This window comes from Babylonia areolata, chromosome 1 (assembly GCF_041734735.1).
Source record: "Babylonia areolata isolate BAREFJ2019XMU chromosome 1, ASM4173473v1, whole genome shotgun sequence".
In the NCBI taxonomy this organism is placed as follows: domain Eukaryota; kingdom Metazoa; phylum Mollusca; class Gastropoda; order Neogastropoda; family Buccinidae; genus Babylonia; species Babylonia areolata.
In genome coordinates this window covers 41,859,869-41,887,249 of record NC_134876.1, presented here as the reverse complement: position 1 = coordinate 41,887,249, position 27,381 = coordinate 41,859,869, and the positions used below count along the sequence as shown (strand labels likewise).

At 37.3% G+C, this 27,381-nt stretch overlaps 1 protein-coding gene across 11 annotated transcripts in view; it reads left to right on the top strand.

The window, feature by feature from the left end:
* Window positions 1–27,381, top strand: part of LOC143283092 (rho GTPase-activating protein 44-like) — a 40,470-nt gene extending 13,089 nt beyond the window's left edge. The window contains exons 7-20 of one of the 11 annotated variants that reach the window (XM_076589253.1): window positions 465–533; window positions 1,101–1,182; window positions 2,312–2,439; window positions 3,294–3,341; window positions 4,097–4,160; window positions 4,948–5,032; window positions 5,532–5,606; window positions 5,868–5,984; window positions 6,592–6,671; window positions 7,543–7,824; window positions 11,009–11,225; window positions 12,032–12,153; window positions 17,125–17,160; window positions 22,903–27,381. In XM_076589253.1, the coding sequence (XP_076445368.1) occupies window positions 465–533; window positions 1,101–1,182; window positions 2,312–2,439; window positions 3,294–3,341; window positions 4,097–4,160; window positions 4,948–5,032; window positions 5,532–5,606; window positions 5,868–5,984; window positions 6,592–6,671; window positions 7,543–7,824; window positions 11,009–11,225; window positions 12,032–12,153; window positions 17,125–17,141 (1,386 nt within the window). In that variant the 3' untranslated portion in view covers window positions 17,142–17,160; window positions 22,903–27,381. Of the gene's footprint in view, window positions 1–464; window positions 534–1,100; window positions 1,183–2,311; window positions 2,440–3,293; window positions 3,342–4,096; window positions 4,161–4,947; window positions 5,033–5,531; window positions 5,607–5,867; window positions 5,985–6,591; window positions 6,672–7,542; window positions 7,825–11,008; window positions 11,226–12,031 lie in introns of all 11 variants that reach the window. The other 10 variants (XM_076589215.1, XM_076589195.1, XR_013055341.1 and 7 more) reach the window with 10 other exon arrangements.

Genomic DNA, 27,381 nt, shown 5'->3' with positions numbered 1-27,381 from the left:
CCATTCCCCCTGCCCCAACTTCACTTTCCACTCCCCTTCTCTCTCATCCATCCCACTTTTTTTTTTTTCATCAGAAGTCTCAAATGATTTTCTTATACAGGAGACAACTATGCTGTTACAGTGTTAGTTCTGCATACAGCTGTACCTATGTCAGATTTTTGTTCCATCTTTTGAGGCAGAGCTGATCATGCTCATGGATTTCCTAAATGGCAGTGTAAACAGTTTGTTGTCATTTCCAGAAGTTGATGATGGTGATCATTTTTGATTATTTGTTAAATGGTTTAGAGAAGAAAGAGGATGAAGGTGAAATACATGCATGCTCAAATGAGAGTTTTTATGGTTTTTTGTTTTACATTGTAAAGAAAATCACCGAGTTAGAAAGCCATTAGCACTTATTATTTGAACTTCATGGTCTTTTTGCTTTTGATTCTAACAGATTATTGTGGATATGTGTCTGTTCACAGGACAATCTCAGCATTGAACTGTGCAACTTCATCTCCAAGGAAAACGAGCACAGCTCCAGACTAGTCGCTGTAAGATATACATCTACCTACTCTATTACTTGTCAGTGACAGTTTTTTTGTTCTTGTCATTAACTTGTGGAAGACCAGAATGATACAATACAATATGGTACAGAATTGTACAACACCTTTTAATCTTAAAGTGGCTGCATCAGTCCTGAAAAATACATTTCCAAACATCAAAGAATCATTCAGAATGCCAAATTTGATCAGTGAAACAAGACATTAATTTTCAGTTCAACAATATGTTGATTCGATAGCAAAGTTGTTATACATTTGAATATTGCTCTTCTTATATCATTCAGTGATTCATAAACCCAAGTATCCAACATTTTTTCACACTAAAAAAGGATAGAAATTGAACTGTACAGAATTATTGCCATCTCATTTTTGCATTACAGCTGTAACATTGTATTGACAAACATCAGTCATTTATGATATTGATACTGATTCTAACTGTAATTATATTCTGCCTTCAGCATTTTGTGATTCCCTTTTAGTTAGAATTTTGGATGTATTCTAGCAGACGTAGCATGCTTTTGGTAATTGATTAAGGTTTTGTGTGTATCTTTGTTCCAGTTGTTAGAGTCACAAGCAGCATATCACAAGAAAGCATTGGATATCATTGAGTCAATGATTCCAAAGATGAAGTCAACAATAGGTGAGAAAGGGAAATAAACTCTGTGTGTGTGTGTGTGTGTGTGTGTGCTTTTAAAACAAATCACAAGAAAAAATATGCATTTCCTATAGCTTTAAAGCAAGTGTCTGGATGCATGTGTGTGTGAGAAAGAGAGTGAAAGTAATGTTATTTCTTTCCTCATTATCAAGTGAATGTATGTATGTGTGATGTGTGAGTATGTGTGTGTGTGTGTGCCAGTGTGTGTGCCAGACACATGGAATGGTCAAAGCAAGAGAGCTAAGACCAGTGCCTACTAGTGATGTTTACACATGAAAATATATATGCACACATGTCTAACAGTTAATATGTTTATGAATGGGTTGTGTGTTCATGCGTCTACTTTGAAGACATTCATGAATGTGTGTGTTCATGTGTGTACTTTGAAGACATTCGTGAATGTGGTTGTCTTCATGTGTCTGCTTTGAAAACATTCATAAATGGGGTTGTGTGTTTATCTGTCTACTTTGAAGATAAACATGAACAGGGTTTTGTGTGTCGATATGTCTACTTTGAAGACGTTCGTGAATATGGTTTTGTGTCCGCGTGTGTGTTTTGAAGTCTGCTTTAAATGTGGTTGTGCGTGTTCATCTGTCTACTTTTAAGGTTCATGATATGTGCTATGTGTGTGTTTCTATTTATCTACTTTGAATGTGTTCATGAGTGTGGTAGTGTGCCCATGCATCTACTTTGAAGACATTCATGAATAGGGTTTGTGTGTGTCCATGTGTCTGCTTTGAAGACATTCATGAATAGGGGTTGTGTGTGTCCGTGTGTCTGCTTTGAAGACATTCATGAATAGGGGTTCTGTGTGTCTGCTTTGAAGACATTCATGAATGTGGCTGTATGTGTCAACTTTCAAGACATTCATGAATATGGTTGTATTTTTCAACTTGGAAGACATTCGTAAATCGGGTTGTGTGTCTGTGTGTCCACAATGAAAATGTTTATAACTGTGCTTGTGTTTCCATGTCCACTTTGGAGGCATTCATGAATGGGTTGCTTGTAACATTGCATCTGTTTTGAAGACATTCATGAGTGGGGTGGTGTGTCCATGTCTCTACTTTTTGTGAAGACGTTCATGAAAGTGGTTGTGTGTGTCTATGCTGTGCAGAGGCATCAGAGATGAAGCCAGTGTTTGGGATGTCTCTGGAAGAACACCTGCAGATGACGGGTCGGGACATCTCTCTGGTCCTGGAGGCGTGCATTCTGACCCTGCTGGAAACCGGCATTGAGGAAGAAGTGAGTGCAAAGAGTGTGCAGATGTATGCTACAGGTGTGTTTGTGTATGTACAAGAGACAGTCAGTAAATACATGCACAGGTAAATAAAAGCACAGTAGGTGAATATATACACATTTATGTGTGTTTATGCAGAAGACAGTATGTGAACGTATGGCACACATATGAAAGAGACAGTGTGTAGTTGTACACACATAGACATATGTGCAAGAGACAGCATGCAAACATAAGAATAATAAGAATAAGAATAACTTTATTATCTCCAACTGGAGAAATTTGGTCAGGTGCATTATCACAACATAGACAAGTAAACAACATGGGGACCATAACTGTAAAAGTCAACAACAGCTTTTGCGAATATTACGAAGACACAAATGTAAAAAATATCACATACACTGTTTCATACATACATCCACACACTGCAGGTAATAACTAGTATTCTTAATGTAAAAACAGAAATAATTAAGAACATTATTTTTAATATAATTATAAGCATAGCCCACTATATTGCACATTGATTATAATAGACAGATAAGATAAGAATAAAGATGAATTGTGGAAAACCACAACCAGATAATCAGCACACACCCGCACCCACCCCACATGAGTCAGTATGTAAACATATACACAGGTACATATGTGAAAGGGTATGCAAACATGCACATACGTTTGTCCTTGATGAATGTGTTTGATAATATTTGTTTTGTTTTAGTGAGTTAGAAAGTGTGTTAGTATGTTTGCGTGTGTGTCAGGTTGGTGTGTGTGTATTGTGTGAATGCACAAGCTGTATTTCAGCAAAGAATTTGGTCAGAAATTCCCATCTTAGCATGTCCTCTGTTTTTTCCTGTCTGTTCAGGGCTTGTTCAGAATAGCAGGGGGTGCGCTGAAACTGAAAAAGTTAAGGGTAAGTAACAAGGATTTCTGTTTTCTCGTGTTGTATTGAAATGATAACTTTTTTTTTTAATCCATGTTTTCATTTCTTTTCTTTTTTTTCTAGTCTTTTTTTTGTTTGTTTGTTTTTGTTATGTTTTAAACATAATGCAGAAACAGAACAAGTCAGATAAGTCTGTAGCCAAAAAAAATTAACAAAAACACAACAAAAACAAAGAAGAAAGATGTTAAAGAAAGAAAGGAGAAAACATTTGCAAAAGACAGAGAGAATATGCAAGAACATTGTAGGCCACTCGGTTGTATATTTTCCCCTCAGTGGTTGAGATTTGCATTGAATTAAACTATGCATGGAATTCAAAGAAGAAAAAGAAAAGGAAATTGCTAGGCAGTTGAAGTTTGTCAGGAATTTATATAGGTGGAATGTTTGGCAGTTGAAGTAAGGCAGCAATTTATATAGGTTGACTGCTATACTATGAAGAGAAAAAGAACAAAATAATCTCCAAGCACATGCGTGCAGAAAACAGTCTTGGGGAAAAAAATAATTTCTCAAAATGAAAACGTTTTCAGGTTTTGGTTGGGTCTTGCTAGCTTGGTCTTTAAGATAAAATCTCGTTTCTTGGAGGGACTGGGGAAGGTGCTGCATGTTATTATTTATTGTTACTTCAGATCAAAGCAGTAGCATTTTCTATGTGTTGTTTTGGGGGTCTTTCTTTGTATCCTGTTGCTAAAGGACTGCAGTAATGCTGACCCCTGATGCTTGCTTTTCAGGCCTGTTTTGATGCACACGCTGTGGACATGGAAGAATTTGCCACTGACCCTCACACTGTGGCTGGTAGGTTCTTCATTCGTTCCTTCCTTCCTTCCTTCCTTCCTTTTCTTCCTTATTCCTTCTTTTCTTCCATTCTTCCTTCCATCTTTTCCATTCCTCCTTCCTTTTTTTCCGTCCAACTTTCCTTCCTTCAATTTTTCTCCATTCTTTTTTTTCTACCTCCTTACTTTCCTCCCTTCTTTCCTTTTTTACTTTCCTCTTTTTTTCCTCCCTTGTTTCCTTCCTTCCATCTTCCTTCCTGTTTTCCATCTTTCCACCCTCATTCCATTTCTTCATCTTTTTCTCTCCTGTATTTCCATTGTTATCTGTTCCCCTATGTTTCCTTTTTCTTTTATTTGTTATTCTTCCTCCCCACTGCCCACATCAATGTCTCCCTTTCTGTTCTTTCTTCTTTTTCATCTTCTTTCTCCCTCTTTCTTTTATTTATCCATTAATTTCTTTTCAGCAGAATAATAATTCATGCGATTGAGATTCAAATGGCCTTCAGTACAACTTAGATGAAAATTTCATGTTGTTTATTGAAGAAAACTTCACACTGGATATTTCATAGACACATAGATTACCTTTTTTTTTTTTTCGTTCACTCGGAAACACGTTTTATGATGCACTCGAGCTAAATATTTGAAAGATGGGAAAGGAAAGAAAAACATAACAGTGGAGTATATGTGCCATTCATTATTATTTGTCTTATTGTTGTCCAGTATCACTAAAAGGTGACAATGAAGATTGAGAAATGCTGAGGTTGTGAAGAAGAAAAAAAAGTACTTCAGATATACAACGCATTTTCCAGGTGTCATGAAGCAATACCTGCGAGAGCTGCCTGAACCCATGCTGACCTTTGCACTCCACTCTGACTTCATGCAAGCCCTTCAGCTGTGAGTGAATGGGCTGGATTTTGTTTTGTTGTTTTTGTCTTTGTTTTGTTTTGTTCAACCCCATTGTGAGTTTTCCTGCACATTTTGACATTTACTCTACTCTTCAGTTCAGACACAGCAGGAATAGTCCCACAGGAAAAAAGGTTGAGTAGGATGAGACCCTGCAGATGCTGAAAAAAAGCTGAGCTGAAATAATTCTTTAGGGATACCCCTGCATGACACTGAATACACACAAAAACTTGCTCATTGTTCCCACATGCACACACTCACATTCATGCACTCACGCACGCATGCACACACAGACCCACACACAGACACACACACACACACACAAAGCCACCATTGCTTTTTGAAAATCAAAGTCACCATTGCTTTTTAAACAGGGGTGTTAACTACTAATTTTTATTTTTCACTAAATGAACCTCCGGTAGTTAAAATGACAATGCATTTCATGTTTCAGTGTCTGTAGCAAATGCTGACCAATTCTGTTGATTTCTAGGCCCCAGGATCAGAGGTTCAAAGCGTTGTATGCTGCTGTGAATAAGCTTCCACCTACAAACTACAAAAATGTCAGGTAAGAAATTGTTTTACTATGTCCAAACTACCACTACACTGGGTGAGAAATTAATTCATTTTTCTGTTATCAACATTTAAGAGAAAAAAAAACCCACACTTTTCCAGCATCAATGGTCCTGTGTGGTTGGCTGGGCTTTCAGCAACAAATAAAGAAACGAACAGAATTCCAAATTTGTAGATAGTATGTATGGTTCTTGGCATGTGCATCATTCATGCTTGCTGTACAGCTGACAGTGTGCATGTAATTCTGATTTTTCAGATATCTGATCAAGTTCCTGGCATTGCTGGCTGAGAAGAGTTCCATCAACAAGATGACTCCAAGCAACATTTCCATTGTCATGGGGCCAAACCTGCTGTGGGCCAAGGGAGAAACTGCGTAAGTGGTGGAGAGGGGGAAAAGAATGATATGAATATATGTTGTTGGGTTTTTTTTAAAGTTAGCTTGTTTTTTCATGAAAGCTATGAGTTGTTGGGTTTTTTTTTGTGTGTGTATGTGTGTTTTGGGAGTTTTTGTTGTTGGTGTTTTTGTTTTGTTTTGTTTTTTCAGTATAAACATTTCTTAGCAGATAAAATCAGTGAAAGTTTTTCACTGCCAATTTTCTGTGGGAAAGACACTCCCCAGCGCCAACTATCTTAGATACATTGCTAGCAGTCACAGGCTTCAGTACATGTCAAACAACACAATGGATTTGTTCACTTTAAACTGGGTGAAGGACAAAGGTTAGTCATTGTTCTATGGGCTGGAAACTCGCTGCAGCTGTCAAGCTTTGTTACAATGTGAAAATTGGTCCTTTTTAGGTGACCCCTGGATCTAAAGTCACCAATGCGTGCACTATCTCGTTGACTAAGGTTGCCTATGGCGGTAAAAGAGTTTATGAACAAAGAAAAGGTTAAATGTTACTATCATATCAGCTCCAACATGCATCACCATCTATATATCTTATCTACCGATCTTTTTTATATAGTCATTATTATTGTTTCAGACCCAACATGTTAACAGCCGGTGCAGTCAGCACCATTGTAGAAGCGTTAATCACTCATGCTGATCACTTTTTCCCAGGAGGTAAGTTTCAGGGAGGGGAGTGACTTTGTCTCCTCCATTATGTCACAAGCTTTTTTTCTGTTTTGTGTTTTGTTTTTTTGTCTGGTCTTGTTTCATACCTTCCCGCCTTGTTGTCATAGTGCTGTTTCATGCGGTTATCATGTCATTCACTGTTTTGTTAATTACTTGTCCCAGTAGGAATGAGCTTTCATGTTTTTTTAATACTTTCTAAACAGATTTGATTGGATGTTTTTGACTCTTTTTAACAGCTGATTTACGATTTTTACTATTTTTTGTTACAATCATATAGAGACAATTGCAATGTGGAAAGATAATGGTAGCATAATAGAAAATAAGCAAACTGAAGTTTGGAAGGAGTACTTTATGTACACAGAGTGAATCCACAGTGAACATATTTGCACATGGATTGTGAATAAAACAACACTGGTGTGCCTTCTTGCTTTGCATCTGCCTTACCTCGGAAAATAACACTCTTCACCAAGTTGATTACGCAGGGAATGAATTGACCTGGAATGAGTACTAACCAGTCTGTTTGGATTTAAAATGTTGCCTTGCCTGAAGTTTTCCATTCTCAGTAGTTCCCAGTCATTGACATACAAACTGTTGTTTCTCTGAACTGTTTGGTTCACTTGAGTAATTTGTTTTGAATAAGGATAGGTATTTGTACTTTTGTCTCTTGTTTTTGGTGAAAGATTGTGTGCATGTATATAACTGCCAAGCTTTTCAGTTTTTTTCATCAGTCTTTCTGTACATATGTCTTCTCTGATATATTTTTTTTCTGTTCATGCTTAATGTTTTCAGTTTGTTTTTGTTTTTTGTGGGGTTTTTTTTTTGCTGTAATTTATTTGTGTTTATGTTACCTTGAATGCAGAATTAGATTTTCATTTGACGGGGCTTGGGCGTGCCCCTCCAAGCCCATCCAGCGCTTCCCCTTCCACCAAAGAGGTGGAATCCACAGAGGACAAAGCGGATGTGTCCCAGGAAAAAGAAGAAGATTGTGAGTCTGAAGCAGTGGCTCAGCCAGAAGAGAATAGTGCCAGACAGTTGACCACCTGGGAGACTAGAGATTCTTTGAACACTTCTCAGGAAAGCACCACATTGGACCTGGAAAGCGAATCAAGCACAGAAAGTAGTTTCAAAGGATCGGGGCCAGGTGAACGAGGAATGCTGATATGTAGTGGTGATGGTGGTGTGTATACCTGGTACCACCTACTAACCGTAGTCTGAATCATATGCATATGATATTGTGTAATTCACCACAAGTATCGGGTGCCTGTCCACAATCCACTGATATGTGATGTTGGTGGTGGTTATCTAAACCCCAAACACATTGTAGCATTAGCTGTCAATCAGTAGCATGCTGGTGTAGTGTTCTCTTTGAACTTTCACTGATATCTGTGGTCCTGTAGCTTTGCAAATGGTTCTGAATGGAGGGGCTGCTACCAGAAAGAGAAAGAATGCTGTTAAAGGTATTCCCATGTTTGAAGTGTTAAGATTAGCAATCTGATATCTTTCCCCTTCTTTATCATTTGACAAAGGACAGCCAACAGGATTTATTTGCAAAGGGAAATCAGCCATTGCTTTAGCAGTACAGGTTCTCATAGCCATGGTCAAAGTTGGATATATATATAAACATATAAATAAACGGAACCGTTCTAGACAGATTGCCTGTGTTTGAAATTTTGCTGTCAAGGCTGCCGCGGTCAAAACCAAATCTGAATCAGTTTATCAGAAAATCTTTTTATTTTTACATATCATATTGCATAGCCTGACACTTTATAAAGCAAAAATTGTTTTATTGCTTTCAAGTTACGTTAAAGATTAATTTCTTTTCTGAAACTCCTTTTCGCTTTCCTGGATGATGAAACAGTTGATGTTGGGAAGCAAGCTGCAAACTGCACATCACATTTCTGAAGATGTTCATAGGTTTGCCTGGAACGGCTTTGGTCTCAGCCTGCTCACAGCTTCTGCCTTGTGTCCAAGCTTTTACGTAATATTTGCTTCTGTCTGATGTTTTTTTGTTTCTTTTGTTTCAGTTTGACTGGCTTTGTGCATGTTTGGAATATGGAAATTGGTAGTAATGCTTGTTGTGTATTTCTGCTTGTTTTTTTCTTTTAAAAAAAAAAGAAAAAAAGAATTGCTCACTTGCATCATTAGTTATATGATAACGCCATATTTACCAACATATAGGGAACATGTATATTTAGTGTCATATATCTTTGACTTGAAAAGTGTGTTATATCTGTTTGTTTGTTTTTTCTTCTCCATGATATGTTGTAAAAATATACAGTAAATAGGGTTTTTTAATCTCTTCATCTCCTACATCCACTTCTTTTCTCAAACCTCAAACATCTTTTATCAGTTTTTTTTCCTGCTCGTTTTTTTGTTTTTGTTTGTTTGTTGTTGTTTTTTTGTTGTTGTTTTTTGTTTTGTTTTTGGGTGTGTTTTTTTTGACAATGCAGTGTTGATCCTTATAAATGTCAGTGTTGTCTCTTTTCACTTTCAAAATAAACTGAAGTGCAGGAAGAAATTTGGAGTCCCCATCAGTGAAAACAATTCATTTCCTCATTGCAGAGCTCTTGGTCGTTCTCTCTCTCTCTCTCTCTCTCTCTCTCTCTCTCTCTCTCTGTGTATCCTCAGTCTCTCTGTCATTCTGTCTTTCAGATACAATTAAATGTCTGTTGATTTGATATTGTCATGGGTACTGTTTTTTAACAACCAGTGATAAGATGATATTGATCTAAAAACTTATTTTACTTGTGTTTCTCTGTTGTGCTTTGTGATATAAGCATCATCTTTCTTTTTCTTCATAAATTCTGTTGTTTTTTGGGTGTGTGTGTTTTTTGTTGTTGTTGTTTTTTTCTTTTTGCATGATGCTGTTTGTATTTGCTTTGGTTTTGGGGCCATGTTTTATACATTGTTGTATTTAGCTTTATATCAGTATGCATGGTTGTCAAGAAACTGGTGTTTTGCTCTTTATTTTGTTGCAAATTTTGCTTGTTTGTGTATGTTTTTTTTGTGGGTTTTTTTACAGACTTTTGTCTATTCGTATGTGACTTTCTTTGATGTCTGTGATTTCTGACTTTACAACAGTAAGGAATTAATCAACATCGAGCGCAATAGCCGAGTGGTTTAAGCGTTGGACTTTCAGTCTGAGGGTCCCGGGTTCGAATCTCAATGACTGCGCCTGGTGGGTAAAGGGTGGAGATTTTTCCAATCTCCCAGGTCAACATATGTGCAGACCTGCTAGTGCCTGAACCCTCTTCGTGTGTATACACACACTGAAGATCAAATATGCACGTTAAAGATCCTGTAATCCATGTCAGTGTTCGGTGGGTTATGGAGACAAGAAGATACCCAGCATGCATGAACCAGAACAGAGTCATCAGCAAACCGATGTTGGTCGTGTAAAGGAAAGAAAGAAAAACATTAAGCATCACACATACATAAGTTATAACAGGTGACTTCTGGGTTTTGAAAGGTTTAAAATCATGAAAGCATGTCAGCATTGAACCAAGAAATACAAGTGGCTTTTTTTTTTAGGAAATTCAGACACTACCACACATATTCAAAATATATTTTCTAGTTTTGTTGTGGTCTTCATATGAAAGGTAAAAAAAAGTATTACCAAAAAATGTGTTCCATGGTCCTGAAGGGATTTTGTTTTTCGAACCAAACATGAGATCAGTGGCACCAAAAGAGATTTTAAACAGTCTTTAAAATGCAGATGTACGATCTGAAACATTTTTTTGCTGTGTATGCGTTTAATGATGAGTAAAAGACAGGAACTCGGCTATGTCTGTTGTTGCACAAGGTTTCAGCTCTAAGAAAGTTTTATTGGAAGCCGCATTTGATAGTAACAGAGCTATTTAGTGGGCCTGTAGCTTGCTTATTCTACAGTTACAGGTGAGAAGAAAGTTACACAGACATCGTTTACATCTGTTAGAGCTGATCATGTAAATAAGTAGAAAGTACCATGAAATTCAAACAGAATCTAGATCTGATAAAATGAAAGTATCATAGAGAAATCTGTTGTGACAAAAGGTAATATGAAACAGTAGAATATAATATTTATGTATTTCATTTCCCTTTAAATTGATCAGATATGTGTGTTTATTGCAACAAATTTAGATGATGATTCACAGTGATATTTCTTTTCTTTTTTGTAACCTTGTGTGGCGCTTCTCTGTTTTGACATGCAGATATATGACTTTCAAGTCTGTAGGCATGATATACATTCTATTCACTGATCACTGCTCTGAAAAGATGTGTTACAAGCTGAGAAGATAAACAACACATTTTTCTTCTGACTCTGTTGTTGGTTTTTGTTTGGTCAGAAATTGATTTCAACGTATCGGGCGGGTACCCACCAGACAGCCCAGGGCAGGAGCGCCATAATAACTCCATCATGTCTGTGTCCTCTCCTTGTGTCATGACATACCCGTCTTCACTTGGCGGCAGTGTTGGTGGTGGTGGTGGGGGACAGCTGGTGCCAAACAATGCCAGCGCTGCTGCTGCTGAAAAAATCACAGCTGTTTCTCCTTCTGCAGACAGGTAAGGTCTTTCTTTGCTGTCTTGGATTATTTTGTCACCTTGCTGTTGGGTATCAGGAAACAGCAGCCATGAAACACCTGTTTTATTATTTTCATGAAGAGGTGTTTTTAAAGATAGTTTCAAAGCAGTTTCAGTCTCAAGGGGGTGTTAGAGCATGTATACAGATTCTTACACACTACACCACATCTGCAAAAAACAAAAAACAAACCAAAAAAAACCCACATATCAGAGCAAGCAATAGATTATATCTGATCAGGCCATCTCAGTCACCTTGCAGTTTCTGTTAAAAGAATAAGCAGAATGTTCTGCGAAATATGGACATGAGACTCACAGCAATTAATTCAGGAAGGTAACAGAAGCAACTTTTTTCTATCCTTTTTTTTTTTCCGTCTCTCTCTCTTTTTTTTTAATTTCCATTTGTTTTGATTATGATGTGTTGTCCCCAACATTTTCTCTTTAGTTACATGCACCTTGTGATAGTCTGGCCTGTGCACTTTTCTGCTGTATTCACTTGATGCAACCCCCACTGTTTTTGCAACCATTTTGTTCATGTTCAGCCAAGTTGGCCAGGTTTCTGGGGAGAGTCAGACAAAGCATACGTTCTTACCTCCAGACTCCAGAGACCTGGCTCAGATCTAATACTTTTGACCTGTGAAAGAAGTTAGTCATGGAACAAAGAACTGAGAACAAAGAACTGACTGCTTGTCTGCCCAAAGCACCGCAGTAAGTATCCATTATGTATGGTTGGTGTCGTGTTAGCGTGGGTCTTGTACAGTTTTCTGAGATGAGTATCTTTTTTTTTTCAGCCCTGAGGGACCTCACACAAGCCCCAAAGTGCAGAGGCGCCCAAGCAAGAAACCTGCCCCACCCCCACCCCCAGAGCGCCCCTATTCAGTGGCTGTGACGGCCAGTGTGTCCAAAGGATCAGGTAATGGTGGTCACTCCACACAGACATGGCCTCGTAAGGCTGCACTTTACTCTCCTCAACAACCTCCTTCTGATGTAGGCTCGCACAATGAGGACAAGCGTCCCTCACCCCCCGAGCGTCGGATATCAACCCATCTGGAGCGACCTCAGTGCCCTCCCCCTGAGAGACCTAGTGTCCCCCCTCCTGAGCGACCGAAGGGTCCGCCTCCTGTGTCAGCAGGGAACCAGCATCCCCCAGGGGGCTCAGGGGGCCACCATCGGTCATCGTCCACAGGGGCCATGTGCATTACCACGGAGGCAGGCCCCAATGCAGGTAGCTCCTCTAAAGACTCTTTGCAAGCGGGTGTGGGTACTTCACTAACAGCAGGGCCAGGGAACATGATACTGAGTGGTACTAGCACCCTGGGCCGACATAGCAGCATGCGACCGGCCCGGCCCAACCCCCCGCCTCCACCCCCTCCTGTCAACATGCACACTGAAGAAACCCATCTGTGATGTAGGGACATCTCTGGTCATACAGCTGTTAGGGGTTCTGTGGCTCCTCTCTGTTTTTTTAGAGTATCAGGTGGTGACTGCCTCGATAGTTCCTAGGTTAGGGCTTTCAGTTCAAAGAACTTTATTACGCAAGCTGGAGAGAATGTTGGATGTTTGCTTTTGGTTTGGGTTTTTTGTTTGGTTGTTGTTGGGTTTTGTTTTTCATTTTTATTAAAAACATTTTTGTGCCTGAGGTTGATTGGTTGGCAGACATGTAATGTGCCAGCTGTATACACCTCTCAAAAGTGCTCAAAATAAAGCCAAATTTTGGATCTCAGAGAAGCACAACAAATTATATATTTGGTATTTAGTTAAAATAACAACTTTCGCAACATTGCTTCTTCTTTTTTTCTCCAAGATTTCTTGTTTGCTTTGCTTCTACCATTTTATTCAGAAGGTTTTAATTTGAAAATTTTAGTGTGAGATATTTTAATTATTTTGTCATGATATTTATCTGAAAGATGTCATGTTCCTGTCTTACCTGTTGCCAGGGTTAGGCACATGCATATGAATTGGGAGACAAACATGATTATATTGTATTTTGAATTTTTGAGATGCTACAGAGAAGTAACAGGTGTTGGTTATGGAGGCATGGCTGTGAATATTTCTTGAAATAAAAGCAGCTGTTTGCTTCTCCTTAAAGGTAAAATACAGCTGATCTTTATACTCTCACCTTGAAAGTATATTGAAGTTACTTATTTCTCCTCTCACTTCAAAACCTTTCCACTGTCCGTGTGTCTTTCCGCTCAGAGATGTTACTGACTCACACACACACACACACACACACACACACACACACACACACACACACACACAGAAATTAGGTCACCTGTGTATTGCATTGGTCACAACCAAAACAAAAAAAAGCAACTGTGCATGCTGTCATAATTTTGTGTTTATAGAATTTAAATTGTATATATGCCATATTTGTTTCGTACCATGGTACATGTAATCCTTTCATAAACTATGTATTGTGTCAGTGGGGTGTTGTAGTTTAAAACTTTATGTTGTTCTGTGTTGAACACAAAAGACTGTGATGGAATTGCATGCTTGTATGCCTTTGATTATAAGATTATTCACTTGCTTATCTCTTTATGTTTCAATACATAAGTGCTTCCATTTTCTGTTTTGAGATCATTGGTGTGCAATGTGTTTGATAAAGATAGTATAATCAGATTTGATCCTCAAGTATCTGGGGGAGGTGTGTATGTGTAAGCATGTCACTGTGAGGTTATAAGGAAGAGATGTTTTTTTTCATATTTTTCTTCTTTACTTAATGCCTGTCTTTATTGTTTCTGTTTTCCTTGTCACTTGCTGCTAGTTTAGAACTGTAAAAAAAAAAGGAACTTCTTTTCTGTCGTACCAAACAGACAGATCTGCTTTATGAAAATGTTTACTGTGCTCATTTTGTACATAATTGACACTGCCTATGTGTATGACTTGGCTTTGGTTAGTAAATTTCAGTATTATACCTGTGTCTGTGGTGCATGCTTTGCAAGCACCTCAGAAACTTGTGAAACATTTTTTTGGTTTCATTGTTCAGCAGTCTGCTTTTAAAAGAGCAGTATTAAAAGTTGTTTATCAGAGGTTTACTCATAAATTACTGGTGGATGGGTTTGAGTTCCATTAAATCATTGTTTAACATACATAGGCTAGCCATTGTAAATGAAAGAGTTTTAGGCCTACAAGGATGAATTATGGAGCAAACCGTATATTTCCAAAAGGCCACCAAATGTTTTTTCATGATTAATGGCTGCAATTTCTTGTGCCACTCATTTCTGTTATTAATAGAATTTTTGTGCGGGGATTTATTTTCCACACTAATAGACAGGGAGTCGTATTCTATTTGAAGGTAGTGCAATTTCAGAATTTCCAAAATCCCAGGACTGTTGGGACTGGATTGCAGGTTCTTAGATACGAGTCTTTATTCTTCTGTGTGTAAAGGGAGTTCAGGCTTCAGCAGGTTAACATATACAGTCATGTTATCCGTTGAGAATCCTGATGGTTGGTTGGTTGGTGGATCAGCTACTTCAGATGTGTCAAGTCTTTCTGTGACAAAACTTTTCATTAAGTCTACTGTCATTTGTATGCCATCTTCCACATCCTACTTTCTTTCACTGCTGTTTTTTTTTTTTTTTTTTTTTTTTTTTTTTTTTTTTTTTTTTTGTAATGTGCTTCCAGCTTTTGAAGATTATGATGTTATTGTCTGCTTATTTGTTGATTTGCTTATTTGTTTGCTTAATTGTTGCTCTGTTGATGTGAGGGAAAAGGGGGTTCAGATTCGTTGGAAAACTTTCAAAGTAAAACACAGCATTACATGTGCTCAATTTCCCCATGTAAAAGAATCTCTATTAAACTAGTATTAGTACATGACCAAAACAACTGTTACATTGGTGCAAAGCTTTCACAGAGAGAGAGAGAGAGAGAGAGAATGTAGTTGTGTGTGTGTGATGTGATTTGTGAAAAAAGAAAACAGTGATAAAAAATCAAAGTGTAGTAAATGGTGAACAAGACAAAATCGAAATTACACCAAAGAGTGCTCATATTCTCTCTAGTTCTCCACAGATATGTTCAAATTTGGTCTTGTTGCTGGTTTTTTTGTGTGTTTTTTTTCTTCAGTTTTCTTCCCGTTCAAGCCATTTCATTTCACAGTACCCTTTTTACTTTCACTCTTTAGTCAAAGCTAGTGAGATTCACTGAGACAGATTCTGCAGGAGAATTGTTTTTTTCTTTCTAATTTTCTTTTCTTTTCTTTTCTTTTTCTTTTTTTTATGATTTTTTTGATGATTAATGACATCAGGACAACATTTACGATGGTTTTCAGTTTAGATTAAAAAACTTGTGAACATCACTTAGATTTTGACATCATATTCAGTATTTGTTTTTCTTTATGTGTGGGTTTTGTTTTTGTTTTTTGTTGTTGTTTTTGTTTTGTTTTTGTTTTTTTTAGGTTTAGAGAAAATGGTGCTTTTTTTTGTCTGTTGTGCAATCTTTCAAACATATTCTATCCTCTGATATTTGGCAAATATTTCCAGTCAATTACAAACCGTTCAGACAGGGCTTTCGTTGTGCAATGTGAGTGCATGTATATTTTATTGTTACATCCATGGCTTACAGTGTTTTCATTGTTGTTGCTTCCGTCATTCGATGACAGTATTTAATTTCAACATGTCTAATGCCTTTTTTTTCTTTACTTTTTAAAAAAATACATTCAAGTTTTTTCAGTATTCTTTAAAATATTTTTAAAATACACTCTGTGATGTTCTTGTATTTTCTAAAACCAAAAAAATACATTGTGTATGTGAAACACATGGTGAAAAGACATTACCTGTCTGTTCCAAACCATTGTTTGGATTATCATGCATGATTTAAAAAAAAAAAAGAAGTGTGTCAGTTGTAAGGTTGAAAGCTTTCAGACCAAGACTCAAGAGTAACTGTGGTGAGAAAACTGATTCCATGGTGCTGACACAGCTACAGAGGATATTATCCAGGTGGAATATTTCAGTAAATTCCCTATGCAAAATGGACCATGGTGCTGGTTATCTGTCTGCATCATGAAAAGTGTGTGGAGCTCATTGGACGTTGAGAATGGGCACTTAAGCAAGCATCTTTCTTCTTGTTTTTTCTTTCATTTTTAAACCCTGATGTATCCCCTACTTTGAGGTTGGATCATAAAGAAATCAGAATTAAATCTGATGAATTGTGTCTACTTGTGATGAATTAAGCATGTTGTCTTCATGCTGAGACTGAGCACAAAACCAAACTGCACATCTACAGATGTAATTTTACATGAATGGAAAATGTGTTTGTGAACATGGATCAGTATAAAGTACATTGAATAAAGTTCTTCAGACAATATTGGATATAGTTTCTCTTAAAGAAGCAATTAAAGTATCTTTTAAAGTACACAGTGTACTCAGACGTCAGGTGTGTGTTGTTTCTCTGAAACGAAAATTTTCTGTCAGGTTATAATGAATTGAATGATTTGTTGTTGGTAAAACGTGCACATATTTTTGTACATGTGAAATCATGTCACTTGTTTAAAACAGATTAGCCATACAGCTGTTTTAGTCATCCTTTGTTTTGTTGTTCTCTTCTTTTTCTCTCTCTCATGTTATCCTCCTAGTCATTGTATCACTGTTTTTGTTTCACATACATCCTCAATTAGTCATATGGTATTTACTCTAGTTTACTGAATGATACAAAGAACTTTTGTTATTTTGTTTGATTGATTATTTAAGAAACATAATTTAAGAATTTTCTTTTCCTCCATATATGGGCAGATTTACTTTTACAATTTTCATTATGATCAGTGTAAGTTAGCTCTGTTAAGAGCAAGAAAGAATGCATTATCCATATATGACCTGTTTTTGTTTTTTATTTTTGACGAAAATCACTTACAGTTACAACATTCAGTAACTGTTGCTTCTCCATCCAGAACCAGCAAAAGGCTAACTGCCGATAGAACAAAACGGTAAAGTACTACACTTCCTTGCTGTCTTTGTAACCAACGCACTGCAGTAGGTTTTTCTTTCTGTTTGCTGTGGATTTGCTTCCCACCTGCCCCCATGTGCCATCGGGGCTGGTGGATCTTCACAGGCTTCTTTCAGATTTGTTGGAACACACGGTGTGTGTGGCTGCTGATCACATGCTGGCTTGGGACTCTTTGTCCGGTTTGGGTTTGTTTGTTAGTGTTGTCCAAAAGCAGGGCCTGTAAATCCCAGCTGCTGAAACTATTGGAATGCAAGAGAATGGTGGGGGGAATATACAACGTTTGTTGAAAGGTCATGTGGGGTCTGTGTTGAACTGGTAGCAGGTTGGGCATGTTTGAAGTGGAACCTCAGTAACCCTGTGGGCATGATTACATCTTTTCCAAACTCTGCTCTTACAGTGTCTTCGCTCACAGAGCGATGGTCCAACTGGACTTTCTTCTTCTCTAGTTTGTTAGAGGCCCAGATGGACAGAGCAGCACCTGGCCAGGAAGCAAGAGGTCCCACAATCAAGTCCTGCATGCAAGGACTGGGATTTTTGTTCTACCCCAACCACTTGACATTGAGTGATGATCTGGATGCCAGTCCTACAGTTAAGACATTGAACTAAAGTCCAGTTGTAAAATATCCCATGGCAGCAAAAACATTTCTCCCTGATGAAAACTGGATGAAAACCCCACTTAAACAGACAAACAGATAAAAATTATGTGTGGTGTTGCACTGTAGCAGTGCATATTTTTCCTGGGTTTGCTGGAAATTCCCACAGAGATCTGACTTGAAGAAATTGCAGTGTGTGAGAAAGCACACACTTGACATGACAAGAAAGTATTACAATATGTGAAAGCCAACACTTATGCACACACATGTCTTCACAGATGCCTGTGCTTGCTTGCACATTAATTTGTCTCCATGAGATATCAGTTGTGATTAATGTGGCATAAAGAGAAGCAACTAACAGATTCACATATGTTTCAGAGTGAACTGAACCAGTACACAGACAAGCTTTTGCTATGGCAGAGAAGTTACATATCCATCGTGATGAACAGAGTGGTGACAGAAAAAGTGTAAAAATTTCATCAAAAACAAGTTGTGTTGAATGTTACCGATGAGCTGGCTTGTCTGTGAATACTTTTACCTGTAAGATGGACCAGACAGATTGACATGTTCAGCATTAATCATTGTTATGGCTACAAAAACAGCATCCCTCAACCTATTTCAGTTAATATGAATGAGTGAATGTTTTTCTAATTCCATTTTAAAATTGAGACTTTTGTTTTTTTCTAAATTGAGTTATTAAGTGGTTAATGAGGTTCCACTCAATATTTTCCATATGTACACTGCTACCTTCTTTGTTTTTTGGTTGGGAAGATTACCGTGTTACTAGTCTTGGCCATATTGATTTGATGACATGTGGCAGCTTTGAAAAGTGCGGGTCCTTCATATACAGCATGGTCATACTGGTCTTGTCAAGGCATGGTGATGGCTACGCACAAACTTGGCTGAAAATGAAGCAGGTCTCTTTTTTTTTTTTCTCTCTTTTTTTTTTTTTTTTTTCATAAAGCATGAAGTGATGAATTATGTACATTGAACAAATCTGAAAGCTCACAATTGTGTGCAGAAAAAAAAGGTATTGTAATGTTTGATGATATGAACATGTTTTTAGTGTCAGAATCATGGGGTCAGATCATCACATCCATACACCAATCTGAACAGCAGGTATATTATCATTATTATAATGATTAACCTGTTGATGAGTTTACAGTGAAATGCATAAATTTCCACTCCACTTAATTTGAAATTTTGTTCCTTTCATTGTTGATATGTTCACTGTAGAGAAAGGGTTGGAGATAGGTTTGGTCAATTTGTGCCTGAACGTCAGTCACAGAATTTTCCCCTGCCATTGGTAGGAAGCTGGTGTTGCTTATGTTTGCAAAGCATTTATTTGTAGTACAATCCTGCATCGAGGTTCATCAGTGTGTGTACATATCCCTACCTGTGAAGCCAGATCATGCTAAAAAATAGTATTCTGGTATATATTTGTACATATTTTGATATTGCACCCATTCTGTTTGGTGTATGTATCGCATGGAACATAAATGAAGCACGTGTGTAGTATAATGCATGAGCTGTGTGTAGTATTCACTGTTCATTTTTGCTTCAAGTCTGTGAATGCTATCAGGTATGAATGCTGCAATATTGCCTGTTTTACTTTGTAAGCCATATTATGTTGATGAATGCTGTATATTGGTTGTAATAAATGCCACCTGTTTTCTTTCAAGAGTATATGTGTGATTCTTTGTCTCATTTTATGGTTTGCTCTTACCTTCTATGTTTTGAGGGTTTTATTTCCAACCCAATGTCTATACCTTGTCATTATTTCTGTCAGTGCTGTACATTCATATTTGATTTATTCATAAGCAGACACTTGGAGTTGAACATTTTCAATCAACATGCACAAAAACAAACAAAGAAGCATTGTGTGTTTTGAAATGTTGTCAGCGTGTCAATATCATGTGTGTGTACATTAATGAGTATACTTTTATGTGTTTGCAAGTGAAAACAAGATGTGTGCACACATTCACAGTTGTTTGTGGACATATTCCATCAGTAGGACATTGTTTCTGAATGTGACACAGACATTGGCATATATTTGTAAGATCGCAAACTTTCATGAAAAGTATTCCTGTGGAAGGGCAGAAAATTGTGACAGGATAATTAATGTCAGTGACAAGAGAGACTATTCTGATTCACCCTTCAAAAGTTTTAAAAGAATAATCTGAATTAATTCTGTATAACTTATATCTGATGTCTGTCTATATCTCTGATTTCATGAATAGTTAATTTTGTAGCTCTTTGAAATGAAAAAATGAAATAGTTATCTGTCAAACTTGATACTTAAAATACTCCAACTTTAAAACCGGCTCGTTCAAGTTTGTTTGGAGCGCTTTGGAAACTGTAGAAGAGATTTTGCTGTCTGCTTTTTTTGTGTGCATGTTTTACCAATTTTCCCCACCATTCTCCCTCTTCCCAAATGTCCACTCTTCACTCAACTCCCAAAATGCTGCTTGCCTCCATTTTGCTTCTTCCCGATCTTTCTTCTCAGAATGTTCAACAACAACAAAAAAAAAAAAACAAACAAACAGGCACCTTACTTCATGTCCGCTTTTAGGTGAATGTTATCGCTTGTTTATCTCTTATCAGTATTGTCAAGTAAACATGCTGAGAAAACACTTTTTGTACACGTACCTTTTGAGAATCCACAGATGCTTGCACAGCCACCCCATGTGCACACATAAAAAAAATTATATGTACACACTTTGAAGCTTTAGAGTAGGTTCTTTCACTTTCAGGTTAAAAAATATAACCTATTTTCTGCCAAGATTCTTTCAGATTTTTGTATTATTTATTATAAGAAAAAATATTTTTGTCTTTATGTGTTGCAAGTGCTTTTCCCCAGGATACTCACCCAGGCCTTACCCGTGCACCTGTTATTTAGGAAACCTTGGCAGAGTATTGACCTTGGTATCATTGTGATGAATGAAAACAAACAAAATTATATGATCACCTGTTGGGGAACAGTGGCAGTTTGATTACCTCATTCTTGTCAGATGAACACATGCTTATGCTAAAGTATGCATGCACACTTACAGTATTGATGTTTACACAGCATACACAGCTGAGTACACACATAAATAGAGTAATACAGATATGCCCAGACAGGTGTGTTAGGTACATTATGTGCCAAAACAATCTTTTCCGCAATATTGAATAATTCACTGTGACTAACCATTCATAAAAATGAAGTAGTAAGTGTATGCTGGCTGAACGTGTTTTGGTTTTGGGGTTTTTTGGGGTTTTTGTCTTTTTCTTATAAATAATAATGACAGAAAGAATGTGTCTGAACTAAAATGTTAATGTAACAGCTGCATTACAAATGTTGCCTTTACATTCAAGAAGGGGATTTGTTTCTATAGACAATTTGTTCATTTTTACTGTTGATTTATCGAAAATACAGTGCCATTCAAACTTTTTATTTTTTCATTCTTTGATCAGTGTGATCAGACTATCATGTGAATATACAGTTTAAATCAAACAATGGTCTTCCAGATATGATGTGCCATTTGTGCAGTTAATTGTTGTCAGGCCCAGAAATTCCTAGGTTTAGGTTGATCAACACTTGGTCATGTTTTAAAAATTTGTTTTACATATCAAAAGTGTATTCAACTTCTACAACTGTTAAGTTGACACACGTCAGAATAGTCACAATATTGAAAGAAATAATCTTTGGGTCAAAATGTTATATGCCCCAGCAAGAAAGTGTCACCATTTAAAAAATTCAGAAGTAATAAAACACTTCTCTCAAGGAAGTGTAGTGAACATTGATTGACTTTTTATTTTGGTAGTAGGTGAGTGCCAAAGGCAAACTTCCGAATGGACAAACGGAAGCTCATATGTATTCTAATCAACATTCTTGTGCAGGAAGTGATCGTCCCAAAAGATAAAGTATATCAGTGGGCTGAAGAAAATCAGAAGTGACTGCCCTGGGTTATTCAACAGTTTGATGCAGGGCTTCTATTTAAGCAGCAGAGAACAAGTAGAGGAAGTGATCATTGTTGTCCACAAACTACAAGATCTAAACTTACAGGTTATCTGCTGTATGGTAGACTGAAATTTTATGAATGCAGTGCTGAGGAATTGATTTCCATCTTTGGTCTCTGAGGACATTGTTGGGTTAAGGGTTGAGATTCTTTTTCTTTGTCCTACGACAACATGTGTGTCATGCTGACATTTGTGGACATGTCAGTGCCTTAATCCCCTTCAAGCAGAATGCACTTGGAGAATATCAGATGCAACTGTTAATGATACTGCAATTAATGTTGGCATCAGCTGGATAATGAAAAGACCACATTTTTCCAACCCTGAAAGAGATGATGGTAGTATCTATAAAATCTCTTCTTAAAGACTTTGGAACATGGGAGTTGCAGCCCAGAAGCCAGCTTGAACATTTTATTGTGAGGCATCCGTGGAACAACTCAGTTTCACTTGTACAAACTTTAACACGCCCACACACACTTAGCGCCTGGTCGGACAGACGATGTCAGGTAAGCTCTCAGTGCCTGACCTTTACGTTGGGGTTTATGTGGACCAGGCATCTGCTGCCAGTCTCCCATGAGACACACTGTATGGTCCATTTTTCTCATGATTGTTACCTCATGACCTAGTAAATGTGGTTTACTAATAGCATATAATGGCCTGGTGTGCGTGTTGTGGTGCCTCTATCAGTGAAACTCGAGTGCTATGAGACTTCAAACCCAAGATGACATCAAGACTCACCATTTTTATCCAGACTACAAACATTCAAAGTAAACAGTGGATGTGCCTTGGTTCCCACTATTACACATCATGGACACATCAGCCTAACTTCTGCTCTATGATAAAATAAGACTTAGAGGAAAGTTATGACATATACATATTCATTAGATATGCCGGTTTAGTGCTTTTTATATGATTTTAATGACATTGTCAACAAAAACCAACTTTTCACCCCTGCCTTTGCTGAAGATGGGTAAAGACCTTGGGTGGTGCCCCTCCACCCCAACGTACCCCCCACACTTCCTTCCTCCAACTCTCTACTCTTTTATCCTTGTGCAACAAAAATGACATTGAACAATTGCGTATTATAAGTTATGCTCATGTCCCTCAACACTATTTCTATTCTCTTTCAGTCACGAAGAAGGTTTACACAGCGTATGTATGAGTGAGATTGTAGACGCACAAGTACTCCTTCGCCAAGACCATCGATCAATCTGCACAACATGAAGCTGTGTAGAGACTTGGGGACACCATGGCTGAGCTGTGGTGGTGTGCTGAGACTGTTGCGTTTGTTACGTATTGTAGAACCATGACACTAGTTTCAACAAATGTGAACGTCATTGGTGACTGATCATCTGAAGGTTTAAACCACATGCCTTCAAAATATATTATTGGGTTGTTGTTTTTTTTATCTCCATGTTAAGAGTACCTTTGAACAAAATATACTCAGTTATATGAGATCTTGTGCATGCTTTTTGTTTGTTTGTTTGTTCTCTGTTTGGTATTTCTTTTTTTTTTTTTTTTTTTTTTTTGATAAGTGACAATCTTGGTAGAGAACATACAGTAATGTATTTTTAAACACATATACACAGTTTAAACCTGGCAACATATCTTAAGATTTTCACATTCTCGTTTTTGGGCACATTATATTTAGTGCATAAGTTGCACATTTTTGCTTTTAGTCCGGCCGACCGCACAGGGCCATATCAGGACTGTCAGACCATACAAACGCTCAACTGCATTGACACAAAACTGTCACAGCTACATAAAAAAAAACACCACGACAAACCCACGAAACACAGTTCATGACACATTATCCAAGCCATTTAGCTCCCTAGGGCAAATAAGACTAGGTGTGTTGAGGACATCAGTCCTTCCGCTTCATTCATCATTCCCAGATTACAGAAAAATCACTGAAAAAATATATTAAAAAATACTTCAAAGCCAAGCAAAACACACATTTAAAAAAGGCCATGTAGACAAATAACACTGCAGAATAGACAGCTAGTGCCCATCCCAGTGTTTACAATTTCACTACCAAGTCGCCATAGCAAAACAGCACAGATAGTACATCATAAACTGTGGAAAAGAGTGTCTGCGGAAAAGTGTCAAGGCTTGCACAAAAAAAGAAAGGGGGATGGACTGGGAATGCAGATAAGGATGACAACAGTGAAGGAAGAAAAAAAGGCTGAAACAGAGCAATAGAAAAGAGGAAATTTCTAGCACAGAATTTCCTGAAGGCAGGGATTCTGTTTATACTGAAAGACCCCCGGCATCTGAGGAGGGATAGCAAGTAAGTGACTATGGTCCTGAATAATGGGAAATTATGGTTGGCTGGAACAATTAAGTGATGTGGTCCTGGAAGTGGTTTATGTTCATGCACCTGTAGAGGAAAATCCACAGCATGGACATAACGAATGAAGATTTTGAAATGGTCATATCTATCTATCTCTCTCTCTCTCTATATATATATATATATGTATACATATATATATAAACCAAGTTTTGGAAAAGTTATGACCAGCAGGTGGTACAGTGAGTGAAAACTGCAAATGAGGAAATTGTGTCTGGACTCTTCCAAATAAGAATACATGATAATGAATTATTTTCTGCAGTGAAACTGTTCTCACTGTAGCCATCAGTCCTATCTCAGAGCAAGGAACAATGATGGAGTTACGGAATTGGTAATCGTAATGTACTGAGGATGGGACTCTGTTCTTAATTGGTTTTTTTATTTTGAATTGACATAAAAGTTTTGCAAACCCAAGTCGGAGACCATATATTGAATAGATCCTGATGAATCTGGATCAACATGCTCTTGGAAAATGTGTTGGTTGGATTTCTTTGTGAGCCTTCTCTTCTCACTGGCGATGGTGTGACAACCGTCATGTGAAAACAACAATGACAAAAAGGGATTGAAATCAATGACCCAGTTCACATTTTCTCCATTCAAAACAAAGAAGACTTGTCTCATGCTTGCACACAAACACACACACACACACACAAATTGTGTTAGAGACACATAACTAACAAAGAAATGTGCACAGTGACTGCACTAGAACTTGCTTACTGTTCTTCAGTTTTACACATACATCATCATCATGTGTCTGTGGTGTTGCAATACTCATTCTTTCTCATAGTAAGGGTAGGATGAAAACAGGACTTTGTGTTGTTATTTCTTTCCATCAATTTAAAAAAGAAAAAAAAAAATATATATATATATCAGTTTCTTTTCACTCTTCATAGTCTGTGTTCAATGAACAGGCCAAGGGCTTAAGTGTCAGGAAAAAAAAAACTTTAACAGTGCCAACATCAAGCCAGTATTATTGCTGGCTTTTTCTCTTAGGGTTTTATCTACATCAGTAAATTGATACACAATGCAGGTGCTGGAACTGTTTTCAAATTTTGAACCGTGCATGTTATTGTTTGGAAGTAAGAAATTGGGAAAGAAACAAACCCCAGACTACTTGGTTTGAATCAGATGAACCAGTATAAACCTTTTTACTGGCAGATAACTGTCCTGATATTAAATCATGGCAGAGAAGTAAGACCTATTGGCTTGTGCCCTAAAGCTGTCCAGGACTCGAGTCTTAGTTTTGTGGAGGTTTTAGTGTTTGAGGGAGTGAGTCCTATGTTAACTCATGTCTATAGTGAGACTTTTATTGTTATTGCATTACCATCGTCAATCAATCGTACATTGTGTGGACAAACTAATTATCTGCATTCTTTCAACTTTCACCAAGTTTCTGTATGGAAACGGTCCCCAGCACCAAATATTTTGGACATGATACTCTCAGTCACATGCTTCGGTTCATGTCAAAACAACACATTGAACATGTTATTTTATACTAGGCCAGGGAGCAAAGTTTAATCATTGGGCTATTGGCTGGAACTGGCTGCAGATGCCAAACTTTGTTACAATGTGAAAAATGGTCTTTTTAACATGACCCCTCAAAGTCAACTAAAGTTGCCTGTGGCGGTGCACTGCCTAGCCAACTTAAGTCACCTATGGTGGTGAAAGAGGTTGTCTTTTTAATTTGTTAGAGGATTTTTTTTTTTTTTTTTTTTTTTTTTTGGTATAATTCCAGTCATGTCTGATTATGTCACCATACACAGAAGAGTGGATACAAAATTTTGAAAAACAAAAACTGTGTGTGTGTCTTGTTTATGTATAATAATGATGCCAGTTGTAATCAAATATGGGAGTGTAACTGCAATTTTTTTTAATTTCAGATACAGATCTGCAATGTACATTACTTGAATGAGATATCTCTCTCTCTCTCTCTCTCTCTTTGTCTAAATGACTGAAATCGACATGAACTGTTTGGGATTTATTGTGAAACTGGGAAAATATCTCCCACATACAACTTTGTTTACATGAAGATATAAAAATACATGAATATTTCCCTGTGGTCATTTTAGTCGTGTACATAATGGGAATATTTAAAATCATGGACTTGCTGTGCAAATGACTTGTTGTGAACATTACTGAGGAGTGGACTATACACCTTCCATTCAAATGCTGTAAATATTCTTTAAAGTAATGAACTTAAAAGAAGAAAAGCATGGGAACTACAAAAAGTAGTCAGTTTCATCATGTGTTCTTCAAGTTTGGTTTCATTTCATTTAGAATCATTCTCATACAGTTCTTGGGAAACCTTTTTTAGGATTTGTATATGTGACTCCTAACTGGGCTTGTTAAGTTTACACTCAATCAGTTTCAGTTTCAGTAGCTCAAGGAGGCGTCACTGCGTTCGGACAAAACCATATACGCTACACCACATCTGCCAAGCAGATGCCTGACCAGCAGCGTAACCCAACGCGCTTAGTCAGGCCTTGAGAACACACACACACACACACACACACACACAAAAAAAAAAAAAAAAAAAAAAAAAAAAAAAAAAAAAAAACCAACGGGGGAATAAATAATAGATAAGCTTGCATAAATAAATAAATAAATAAATAAATAAATAAATAATAATTATAATATAGAAAAAGGTAGTAGTAATAATATTAGTAATACTAATAAAATGATAATAATAAAACATAAATAAATAAATAAATAAGACAACAATGGTGATAAATAAGCAAATAAATGTAAAATATGAAGACACACATTCACACATACACCCACACATGCATAACAGAAATGCACCAGACATGCAGTTTCACATATATGAAAGCACAGTCAAATACATATAAACGTACATGAGCTCCAACACACACACACACACACGCATTACCGTGCACCTCCTCTACCCCCCTCCTCCACACACTCATTTCTAGTCTAAGTATCGCAGCTTCCACGGCACACACACACACACACACACACACACAAACACACACTCACAGAGATGAACACTTACTTGTACAAGCACATATGAAAGCACAGTCAAATACATATAAACGTACATGAGCTCCAACACACACATACACACACACACACACACACATTACCTTGCACCTCCTCTACCCCCTCCTCCACACACTTATTTCTAGTCTACGTATCGCAGCTTCCACGGCACACACACACACACAAACACACACTCACAGAGATGAACACTTACTTGTACAAGCACACACACATACGCCCATATCTCCCACCCCCAACC